Below are 12359 nucleotides of genomic sequence, written 5' to 3'. Positions count from 1 at the left end.
AGCTAACATTAGCAACAACAAATTGGAATTGGTAACATATAATACGTTTTGGAAAATGTGTAACATATTGTACGAAACGCAATTCGTCACATATCATACACATTTTTATTCGGAACATATACGAAACCGCATTTCTCGGGTTTACGTACATAATAATACAAAATCCTCTGAGATCAGGTTGAAGCATCGCCTCTTCCTCTCCCACTAGGCAGTTAACGCTAGATCGTTACCCGCGCAGTCCAGCGCATTCTCAGTCACTAAAAACAGCAATACTTAGCAACCTAATATACGTGAACAATTTTATTCAACAATGTGGCGGACGCATGCTAAACCTATTTTTATAATTATAATAATGTCCGTTTTGCCATTTTCTACCAATGAAGAAGTCAGGTAACCACCTAGCTAGCTAGCTAGCCAAGTTCAAGCCTCATATCGCTAGGCAAGACTAATGTTTCTTTTAAAATGTATTTTAATTAGGAAAATACGACCTGTCATTATTATTGATAGACAAAATGAAATTTTATCTCTCTCGTTTTGCACTACATAGTTTATTGTTGTACCTTATAACTTTGTTATTCAAAGTCCAGGTTTTCTATGGTCTTCCACAACCAAACAAGATGTCGAAAGGCAGGATCGATCGAGTCCAGCGCCACCTGCGGTGAATTTTGACCCAGTTTCTATGCACAGGGAATGTCTTCCATTGTTCAACCTCTAGCTAGCTAGCTAACATAAAGTTAACCATCTCAATGTTTCTCATCAGACATTCTTGTATTCTGCGGAGAAACGACCAGCTCTGGTTCGAAGTCACTGCGACAATCAAATGGCCTTGTACATGGGGTGAAACATTTTGCTATTACTAGGCTAGCTAGCAACTTCTTCCAATCTTGTTTAGCACAGTGGTTTTCTTGAAAATGTTCTCGCCTCATTTCTCATTCCAATAACAGGAAGTGGATCCTCATTACAATGACATTATTTGAGGAATCAGCCATTCCACTCCAATATAAAGGGGCTGATGTGAGTCTCTGTACAAATTCCCCTCAACCCACCAATGTGTAATTTATCTCTATAATTTGTTGTGAATATATAGCAAGATTGTGCTCCCACTTTCCAATACACTATCTTTAGCTACCTCCAACAAATTAAATGTAAGATACCACATTATTTGAAGAATAATGCCAAGTGGGATTGATATGACATAGATAACTTGTATATTTACTCCAGATGCCTATTACTGATGTCATGCGTTACTAATGTTTATTGAAGTTCATAACCATTTCTCATATTTGTAGAAGCTTCAGGGGTCAGTGAGTTCTGCAGTTTTTGTGTTGGACAACCTTGCAATTGTGATCGACGGAAAGTTGTACTTATACTCTCTAACTAAAGGGACATGGACTCCTGCTCAAGGTTTGGAGCATATAACCATGTCCATGCACCTAAAATATCAAGTTTTAGTAGAAAATAATGTGCAATGGTTTCCTAATGTCCTCCTATCATTTACTTTCTGCTCATTAAAACCATTGTCCTGCAGTGATCATCACAGACCTCTTGTTTCAGGAGTGAAATCCACAGTGTCTACTGTATCTGCACTACAGTGCTGCTTCAGCAAAGACAAGGCCTGCATGGTAAACTCCTCAGCTAAATCTTTGCTCTCATCAAACACGTGTGTCACTGTAGTATGTTCAACATTTGTTTTAGACTGCTGTGTGATGTGATGTGTTGTGTCTTATTTTTTTTTTGTCAACAGGATGTGAGCTCTTTTGTTCTTCTGTACAATCTGGGGAGTGCTCTTGAGGACCAACAGGTCTACATGTCCTCGAATGGAGGCAGCTCCTTTTTTAACCTCCCTATGGCCCCCAAGGCAACGGTGAGCTTGGATACTCTGTCAGTCAGTGTCATCTCAAAGTTATTTTACATTTATTTGAAGTTAACCGTAGCAATCAAACTTATGCAAAATCATTCAAGTTCATAGTCCTCAGGTCTAAGCTTAAAAAAGTCAGCAGCACCCCAAAAGCCAACTTTCACTCTCATTTCACAGGAATTTATAATAGGGGTATTCAACATGCCCACTGTGTCAAGCATTGTGGCTATGTTAGCAGACAATCAAAGAAAGGTGAGAGATTGACCACGGCCCTTTCTGAAGTCACCAAATAATCACAGACATGATCAGTGTACCAGCTGTAAAATGTGTGGTAGTTTTCTTTCCGGCATATTTCCGAAAGTCGTTCGCTGCAGACAGACGATCACCCCATGCGAGACCCGCTGTCCAGCATCCACGTGATCCAGCCAGCAGGCATGAGAGGCCACCTTATCATCTGGTCTCCACACATGCTGCTCTACTCACCCAACCATGGTACTACACAATCACCATCTAAAGCAGGGGTGTCAAACGTACGGCCCGCGGGCCGAATCAGGCCCGCAAACGGGTTTAATCCGGCCCGCGAGAAGATTTAGAAAAAACTAAAAAAAAAAAATTTTTTTTTTTTTTTAAGTATAAAAATGCGCTGCAATTTTTCAATAAAATAAACTGCTGTTCCAATTGCGTCCACTGGATGGCGCAATAGCAATTGTGTTAAGCAAGCAAACTGTTTATACCGGGGCAGAGCAAGTAGGTCAAGCACGTGCAGCCAATGAGCTACTTTGTTTTGCCCGCGATATTTATTACGGCTTCTACTTTTAACATTATGTGCTTTGGCACCCTCATTGCCCCAATATGTCTCTGTCAAAAAAGAAAAAGTGGATGCAGAGTGCAGAGTGTTCCAAGAAAAATGGTCATCCTATTTAATCACGGAATTGAATGGGAAAGCTGTATGTTTGGTGTGTTCAGAGCATGTTGCAGTGCTGAAAGAATATAACCTTCAGTCGCCACTATGTGAATCTTCATGCCGACAAATATGACAACTTTCAAGGACAGCGGAGATGAGAGAAGGTGAATGAACTGTTGGCGGGTCTGAAGAAACAGCAGTCTGTGTTTACTCACAGCCGAGACATCAGTGACGCTGCAGTGAAAGCTAGCTACCTCATTGCTAATGAAATCGCAGTGGCTTCAAAACCATTTAGTGAGGGTGAATTTGTAAAAACATGCATGATGAAGGCAGCGGAGATTGTGTGCCCCTGAAAAGCGGCAGGCTTTTGCAAATATCAGCCTGACAAGAAACACAGTTGCAGACAGGATTTCCGATCTTTCAGTGGATTTGGACAGCCAGTTGAAGCAAAAAGTAAAGTCATTTATTGCGTTTTCGGTTGCAATTGATGAAAGCACGGACATTACAGATGTTGCACAACTGGCCATTTTTTCATCCACGGAGTTGATGACACATTGACCGGTCACCGAGGAGTTCGTGGAGTTGGTGCCGATGACAGATACAACGACAGCAGCTGATATTTTTACCGCACTTCGTCGGGCGCGCTGGACAGGGTCGGAGTGGAATGGTCCTGCGCTGTCAGCCTGGCTACAGATGGTGCGCCCTCAATGATCGGGAAAAAAGCAGGCGTTGTGACAAAGTTCAGAGAGAAAGTGCAATCTGCAAATGGAGGACGTGATTTTTGACTTTTCACTGTATTTTGCACCAGGAGGCTTTGTGTTGCAAGTCATTAAAGATGGATAACGTCATGAAGGTGGTCATCCAAACTGTTAATTTCATCCGATCCAGAAGCCTGAATCACCGTCAGTTTGACAGCCTTCTCAGAGAGAAAGACCACATCTATGGCCTGCCATACCACACTGAGGTAAGATGGTTAAGCCGAGGTGCTGTGCTGAGGCGTTTCTTTGATTTACGAGAAGAAATTGAACAGTTCATGGAAGAAAAGGGCAAACCAGTGTTAGAATTTCATTCCGCAGAATGGATGCCGGACCTTGCATTTATGGTGGATGTTACAGAGCACCTGAAAAAATTGAACAAACAGCTGCAAGGGCGCAACAAAGTTGTCACGCAGTATTATGACAGCATACGTTCTTTCAAGTTGAAGCTGTCATTGTGGGAGATGCAACTTGCCGGTGGTGATGCAGCTCACTTCCCCTGTCTGAAAAATGTGTGCGCGACCCAACATGTGGCAGACATGAAGCGGTTCAAAGATAAAATAACTGGACTGTTACGGGAGTTTGAGCAACGCTTTCAGATTTATGTTTATATGTTTTTATGTTGATGTGCTATTGTTTTTAATTGATTTTATTTTATTTGTATATTTAACCTATTCTTGACTCTGTGGTTCTTGCACTTGTTTGGGGAACAGGATTTCATTATTTTTATCTACATTTCTGCCTGAGAAATGACACCCTGATATAGTTATGTGATCTGTGATATACTTCTGTGAATCACTGAGGCATTGTGTGTTTGTGTGTTCTTTGTCCTCAGAACTTTCAAATAACTTGAGGTGTTTTATGATTAATAGTGATGTTGTGCTTTTGGACACTGTCCTCAGGCTCCAGCTTTATGTTTATATGTTTTTATGTTGATGTGCTATTGTTTTTAATTGTTTTTATTTTATTTGTATATTTAACCTATTCTTGACTCTGTGGTTCTTGCACTTGTTTGGGAACAGGATTTCATTATTTTTATCTACATTTCTGCCTGAGAAATGACACCCTGATATAGTTCTGTGATCTGTGAAACAGTTCTGTTAATCACTGAGGCATTGTGTGTTTGTGTGTTCTTTTTTTTTTCGAATTTTCAAATAAACTTGACGTGTTTTATGATTAATAGTGATGTTGTGCTTGTACTATTTTGGACACACTGTCCTCAGGCTCCAGCTTTATGTTGTATGTTGATCGTATTAAAACAAAGAAAACAATCTGAAGTTGTTGTTTTTAAGTTATATATACCATGATTTTTCCGGTCCGGCCCACTTGGGAATAGATTTTCCTCCATGTGGCCCCTGAGCTAAAATGAGTTTGACACCCCTGATCTAAAGGGTCCCCATGCATGAGGCTGCTCAGCTGGATGCTGGATTCTTCTTGTGATATTAGTCCATTTAAAGAATACCAGTGGGTGACCAAAGAATATCCTTTCGGCTCACTGTTCTGACATATCTTAATGCCGATTTTGGTTTTCAGGCGTTGTGATTGTGCCAGTGTACATTATGGGAGAAGAGAATGCCACCCTCCCGCCTCCTAAAGTCACCATTTTACAGGTGGAAACAGGTAATCTCTACTTGACAACTCTGTGTGTGAGTGTGTGTGCTCACTTGTTCATGTGTCATAAATTAGACTAAAACAATGTCACGACTAAATCACACAGATGTGTGTGTTATGTAAATTATACTAAACCAACATGGTACCACTGAATCCTCCCTCTTGTGTGTGGTTAGATGACAACGGTGCAATGGCTGTTCTCACCAGCAACGGGGTACTGTATTATGGCAGGGCTGGACTGGAGGCAACTACAGTAAGGGTAAGTATTCAGGATGTACATACGTACTGTACATACAGTATGTGATTAACATGTCATGTTCATATTAAAGGTGCTAGGTGAATTGCAACAACTAGACTGCTTTCCAAACAACTCCCCCTCCCCCTCCCCCGCATCCCATTTCTCTGTAACATGGCTATTTTACTTTCTGTTTTGTCCACATTGAAAATATATTTCGCAGCTATTTTGATGGTACAATGATTCCCTACACTATTCGGTTGTCAAATAGAAAGTCTGCATTTTAGAATGCGATGTTGTATTGGCCCCAAATAAAAATAAAATGTGAAATTGTGAAACACTATAATTCCACTATTACTGCAGATATGTTATAGACCTTTTCTGAAATTACAATTCAAAAATTCTACATGTAGCTTTTTTCAGATAAGATGTACTTTGTCCATTAACTTGCAGAGAATGTAAATGTTCTTTATGCTTACAACCCAACCCCCCAAGACACATTGAAACAATGGGTCAGCCGCTGTGCAGCCCCCCGGAGCAATTATAGCAGGTTAAGTGCCTTGCTCAAGGGCACAACAGCAGGCGATGGTATCTAGGTGACCCTAGCAACCCTCCGGTTGCACAGCGGCTGACCCATTGTTTCAATGCTAACTCCGCACCAGATTTTACCTAGCTGGGATTCAAACAGGCATTTCTCCAGTTGCTGGCCCGCTTCTCTAACTGCTAGGCTATCTGCCACCCCCACAGGCTACCTGCCACCCTCACAATGTTGTGGAACTGCTTTCATATAGTGTAACTCAATTGCAACTGCTTCAACTGCAAGTTCTGAAATCCCTTAAGTGGTAGTGAGATATTCTGAGTCCTGACCAGTGTTGTCATACATACTGTATACACTGTAGGCCTGTATATTTTACACATGTATTATAGGGTGTCCAATCCAAAACGCATCTTTTGATCAATGGGTAAAATAATGCTAAATATGCTGATTGTGTAGATACTCCTCTGAGAAAACCAATGCTCCAAACCTCATGTCTCTATCATAATCCGTTTAAAAGTTATTGGAATTTTTAGCCTTGTAGGATGGCCAAAATTAAGATGACTAAATCAATGGAGGCCAGAGAAAAAAGTGGGCAGAAATCAGGAAAAGAGCATTTAGTCAGCTAGACTGGATGCTGTGCTAGAATTACGGATAAATGAGAGGCTCACAGTTTAACTCGTCATCTTTCTTCTGGAATCCGGAGGACATAAAACAATATAGAGGAAAGATAGATATCGATTTTGAGACATGACGTGTAGTATTGTCATATTTTAATATACGCTTTTCATATTAATGTGAAATGTCTGTAATTTTTTCAATAAATCTCACAAAAACAAGCGTATCTCTGTGAAATGTCAACGGAGCACTGAGCGTACCGCAATATTTTTTATTTTCAAAGCCTTTTACATTTAATTCAGCTTGTGTCATGCTAATTTAGATTTTTGCGACCCGCGGAAACAACTTTGCAGACGACCACCGCAACATGTAAAATCCTCAAAAGTTCCTGTGAGAAAGCGGCATCGCTCTGTCAACAGAGCTCAGTGCTTATTATCAGATGTATTAGGTTACGAAATCCGACTTTTTGGATATAATGTTAATGATATGTTAGAGAAAGACCCCACTGAAAGACCCCACTGACCCCACTGTTCACCCACTCTGGGCAGAGTGGGTGAACACCTTATGTATTATTATACAAAATGACGTCTATGGTCCTGACTGGATAGATAAATCCACTGTCAGTAACAGAGAGCTGTCCTGTATTATAATGTATTGTACTGTCCTGTGTCTGCCTGCCTGTTTCAGTTTGCGTCTGTCATTGACATGTCCAAGGACAACCTGATGCTGTTCAGTGACTATGGGGACCTGATGCTGATCGAAGCCCGGGAGGACCTGCTGCTCACAGGGGTGGACTTTAACCACAAGGTTATCATTGTCCAGCAGGAGCTAACACGTACCACACCACCCGTTCAGTCCTGCCCAGTGAGTGAAGATAAACTACATGACAAATGACGCATCACATTCTCTATGTAGAGAGACAAAACAAATGTAAAACCAGCAAATTACATCCTATTCCCCAACATACAGTACCAGACATTTTCTGCCATAGAAACCCCTGGGTGGGCTGCCTAAGCATTTTTTCGGGAGGCCTAAGTCCAAACTGAAAAATAAGTAAAACATTTATTGAAATAGATTTTCGGGATGGAAAAACGCTTTCAGTGTAAATTTAAACGAATAAAACCAAATATAAAGTATGTAGAAAAGATAATGGACCTATATATTTTTAAATAATATAATCTTTGAGAACTAACAATCACCAAAGCTAAACAGTCAGAGGAATTGAGAATTCCAAAAACAATTAATTTAACAGTATTGATTTTGTTATTAAGTTTGAGCAAAAGAACACAGCATTAGCCATGTGAAAATGCATAGAATTGCAGGAAATTATCTTTAAAACTGCAACATTTTCTCTCGGCTCCATGGCAAAAGGTGTACAATTGCAGGAAATTAACTTTAAAACGGAAAAAATTTATCACAGATCCATGGAGAAATTCTGAGAATTGCAGGAAATTGGCAAAAAAAAAGCAACAATTGTAATAAGAAAACCCCACCAAAAATGTGGATCTGTAACATTTTCTCCACGCCCTTTGCCAAAATGTGCTTTAAAACCGAAAAAAATAATCTCAGCTCCATGGATAAACATTGGCTTTGGAAATTGGCTTAAATTCAGCACCTGATGGGCCGACTGCGCCCATAGCCACGCCCCCTGCCACGCCCACCAACTAAACCCCTTTTTGATCCAGAAAAAAACACGAGTACATAGAGAATAAGGTGTCGTCTGAGACGTAGCCATGTTTCTCTTCCCACTCCAGGTGGAGCAGTTCCACAGCACGTTTGCAGGGGAGCTCTTCTACATCGACATGGGCAGCACCGTCCACCTGTCTGCTGTCTACATCCCCTCACCTCTTTGCAAATTCTTCCCCCTGGTAAGAAGTTCATAAACTTCACCGTGGCCTTCACAGTAGCCTGGTCCCAGATCTGTGCTACTGTTGTCATGCAAATACAATGAATGAATCTGAACTGTGTCCTTGTTCTCCTCCTCTTGTGTGTGACCAGGTGACAGTTACAGAGTCTAAGCTTCTGTCCGTAGATGAGAAGTGTGTGGAGGATGGCATTACTACAGAGGGCACCAAGAAATACCGCCTGGTACAACTGAATCCCTAGACCAGGGGTGTCACACTCATTTTGCCCTGGGGGCCGCATTCTGTCTTCAATGAGGTCCGGAGGGCCGCACTGAAAATGTGTTATATTTCCTTGCCATCAAAATGAGCAAAAGATAGTCCTCTATCCATCGTTTTTGGAATTTTCTATGCTCCTTGACTGTCTAGCTTTAATTTAGGTGCTGGACACAGTCACGAAAATGTATGAATCGAGGTCCATTATCATTTCGACACAGTTTAGATGGGGGGGTTCGGTCTCTTAACATGCTGTATTTTGAATGGCAGGACATTGAACTGAAACAGTTGTCATTTATGGAGGCGGCAGACGGAACCCTCAAGCCGAGGTAAGAATGCATTCTCAACTTTTCAATAGATGGCAAATTGGCAATAGGAGTTTTAGCTGGTAGAAGGACAGTGGTCTCTCCAGCAGAGGGTGCTGTATGTTCTTGTTGCTGATGTGTTGTGTTTTCTCTGGGTCAGTTCCAGTCTACGTAAAGGCAGTCTCTCCACAGTCGCAGTAGACCTGATGGGAAGGAACGTGTCCTGCAAAGACTTCAACCCCCTGGTCAGAAACACAGCCCTCTAACAGTCACGACAATGTGTATGAGTTAACGTCGAAAGGACATGTTAGTTTGTCCTCACAGTGTACAGAAAAGTCTATGGCCCTCCAGTGTGGAATTTCGTACATACTAATATCTTAACATTGTTTGTTGTTCTTTTTCCCGTTTTAGAAAGCTCACATTCTCGTTGGATGCCCTCCTGGAAAGCATACCCGAATTCTTAAGTGAGGGATAAATCTTCATGCCGTATTCCCTATTTTCAAAACATTCAAAACATTTCTGAACTATTCTACTGTAACATCTGAGTGTCCAAACTCATTTGTTATTTCTGTCATTGTTGTTTTTGCCACAGGGACATAACCACTTGCACTAAAGGCACATTCACTCAAGAGCAGCTTCAGGACAACTTCTCTTACGTCATCCCCAAGTAGGTTGTGCGAACGGGGCTGTGACACACAGAGCACTGATGGATCTAGATTCTAGACTATCATGGTTGATAGAAATGTTTAATCAACATATGATCTGTTCTATAAAAAGATGCTTGTAATGCCAAAGTAGAGTATTTTACTTTTTCATTCGTGGAACATTAAAGGTAGATTCAGCTAAATGACGTTGCCACGAGCAGCAGCGCAGATATTGCGATGAGCGAGATAGATGCAAGTCTTCGCTCCCACACAGTCACACACAGTATCTGCGCATGTGCATGCGTTCGTGTCACGCTGTTAGAGCGTAGTAGGTATGGGACCAAAACAGTGGGGGAGTTTAGCCTTGCGCTTCAACGCTCGTTGTGGTGGAAATTGACCCACTATGCTGTTTACTTTGTGCACCTACGTCATATCGCTGAGTCTACCTTTAAGCCTTGCGCAAAATAAGGTATCACAGCATTGTAAGAAGGGTATTATTATATATTAGATATATTTGTGTCATGTCAGTTATAACGACTAGTATTCCTCTCATTATCCTCTTCCTCCTTCACCTCTACCTCCTCCTCCTCCTCCTCCTCCTCCTCCTCCTCCTCCTCCCTCCCAGAGCTGTGTATGACCCTCAGCACCTGTTCCGGCCTGGCTCTGCCTCCAGTGACCTGCACATCTCCTACAGCATCACAGACTACTTCTGCCCCCTACTGGTCTATCACGACACCCCCTGGATACCCTCCCTGGAGCTGTGAGTAAACCTCAAACCCCTCAAAATACACACATGGGCAACCCCTTAACAGCTGTTACTGTAGAACGTTCAGTGTAAGAAACCTGTCATCTCTGTGAAGTGGAGTTCAGACCTTTGATAGAACTAGTTGACACACACACAAAGACCATAGAACATCATGGCACTCCATCACAGAGTAACAATGCCAGTGCCAACCCACCACACAGCCTTTTCTAGAGCAGGTGAACATGGCATGTACCTCCAAACCCGCCCTGTCCCTTTGCAGCTGGAACGGTAATGAGTTTGTGGAGCAGGTGAGCGCTGACTTCGTGATGTTCGAAGTTAACGGCATGTATAACTACCAGTACCTCCAGTCGGTCCAGGATGCCAAGTGCGTCTCCCAGCCCCAGAACTGGACCTCTCTGCTGAGCCAGCAGCAATATGAACCTAACCCCAACACCGCCTGGACCAGGAGTGTATGTACACATTCTATAACAATTCAATTTAATTCATACTTAATCACCAGTCAATAATGGTTGATAGGAATTTGTTCACACAGCACTGTAGACTAGAGGCTCCTTGCACTGTAACCATAATCATATAGCCTGTATCCTGAGGGATGATCTTATCTAGCTCTATTTACCACATTTTAATTGAATATTCATCCAACATATTCATCAACTTATCAAATGCCGATACATTGTCCTCGTCCTCTCATTAAGATGGCATACATTCATCCCTCTGCTTGCTTTGTACCTGGCTACCGAGCATCATTTCTCTGGGGTTTATCTTTCTCCTCTTCCTGGTTAAGAATTATAAGAGCTGCAAGGATTCTGATGGCCCGCCCATCACTGACCCAGAAGCCCAGTATCAGGTCCTCAACATGGGCACAAGAAACAGAATCTTGTTTCCCAACTACAACGGGATGTACGTGTTCAAAGTCATAGTGGTGGATCCTAGCTACAGGTCAGTGTGGACCAGGAGGGTAAACAACCTCTTTCAGGAGGGCATTTAGTTACTAGGCTGCATAGCACATCAACTGAAGGTTGAATACAGTAGTTGAATACTTTCATACCAAGTGGAGTATAATTTTGGAAAAGACCCATAATACATAGCCAGTATACTATTTGTATGCCATACATCAGGGTTCTTCAATTCCGGTCCTGGAGGGCCGAAACACTTCTGTTTTTTATTTCTACCTGGTAGTTAATTGCACCCTCCTGGTGTCCCAGGTCTGAATTAGCCCCTGATTAGAAGGAGAGGATGAAAAACAGAGGTGTTTCGGCCCTCCAGGACCGGAATTGAAGAACCCTGCCATACATATTCTATAGTACACATTAAAACTGGATTGTCATTGATCTTGTAATATTTATGATGATATTGACTGTCTCTGTGTTTCTGCAGCTACTGCATGCTGACCACTACGTTCAGTGTGTATGTGTATGGGGCGTTCCCTCCTCACCCTCTGCCCTCTGGTCTTGCACTGGGCATCTTCCTGGCCATCTTTGTGGTCCTGCTGCTCATCGGCTTTTTCTTTAGCAAGCGCAATTACAAAAAATAGGATGGACACACTTTACACACAAGTGTTTTTGGTCAAACACACACTCACAATACATCCCAAAACAGGAAATGCACGGGTTGACAGTGCAATCCTGGTTCTATGAAATCACAAGGTTGAACACCTGTCTCTGTTTAGTTGTTTGTTGTCAGGCATCAGGGTCCCACTTAAAAGTCTTGTTGTCATTGTTCATGGATGAACACCTCTGTGTGATGACACTTAGGGAAAACACACACATGTCCTCTGTGCAGCGTGAAATAAATGCGATGAGCTGTTCAGCATGTTCTCTGCCAGTCAGTGATCCCTGTCTTGCCTTTTGTCATGTTTTTGATTGATTTTGTATGTGTTGCTTGTTTTGTTTTATGAAAATAAAATGAAACGTTTTGAGAAATAAAGAAAAATGTTTTAAGTCATTCTTTCTTCATAGTGTTGGTTTTCATTTCACAGTTGAATCAATGGAAAATCTGTCAACGCAAGACA

The 12359-nt window shown here is 41.9% G+C and overlaps 1 protein-coding gene across 6 annotated transcripts; it reads left to right on the top strand.

Annotated features, from left to right (window-relative positions):
- Positions 1-219: 219 nt before the first annotated feature.
- On the top strand, positions 220-12292 carry LOC121545475 (cation channel sperm-associated protein subunit delta). Of its 6 annotated transcripts, none has more exons than XM_041856024.2 (22): positions 220-390; positions 583-658; positions 761-837; positions 945-1014; positions 1290-1404; positions 1555-1622; positions 1745-1864; positions 2036-2110; positions 2194-2350; positions 5051-5137; positions 5305-5387; positions 7231-7380; positions 8271-8384; positions 8515-8604; positions 8904-8962; positions 9099-9183; positions 9350-9402; positions 9531-9605; positions 10208-10342; positions 10608-10797; positions 11133-11287; positions 11726-12292. In XM_041856024.2, the coding sequence occupies exons 1-22, from the start codon at positions 311-313 to the stop codon at positions 11880-11882; spliced, it is 2271 nt and encodes a 756-aa protein (XP_041711958.1). In that variant the 5' UTR covers positions 220-310; the 3' UTR covers positions 11883-12292. The 6 variants fall into 6 exon arrangements, with proteins under 6 accessions (XP_041711958.1, XP_041711957.1, XP_041711959.1 ...); XM_041856023.2 differs by having other exon boundaries at positions 7204-7380; XM_041856025.2 differs by having other exon boundaries at positions 583-837; positions 7204-7380.
- The last annotated feature ends 67 nt before the right edge of the window (positions 12293-12359 follow it).

Source organism: Coregonus clupeaformis, chromosome 30 (assembly GCF_020615455.1).
Source record: "Coregonus clupeaformis isolate EN_2021a chromosome 30, ASM2061545v1, whole genome shotgun sequence".
Classification (NCBI taxonomy): Eukaryota; Metazoa; Chordata; class Actinopteri; order Salmoniformes; family Salmonidae; genus Coregonus; species Coregonus clupeaformis.
This window is presented reverse-complemented; position numbering and strand designations above follow the sequence as displayed.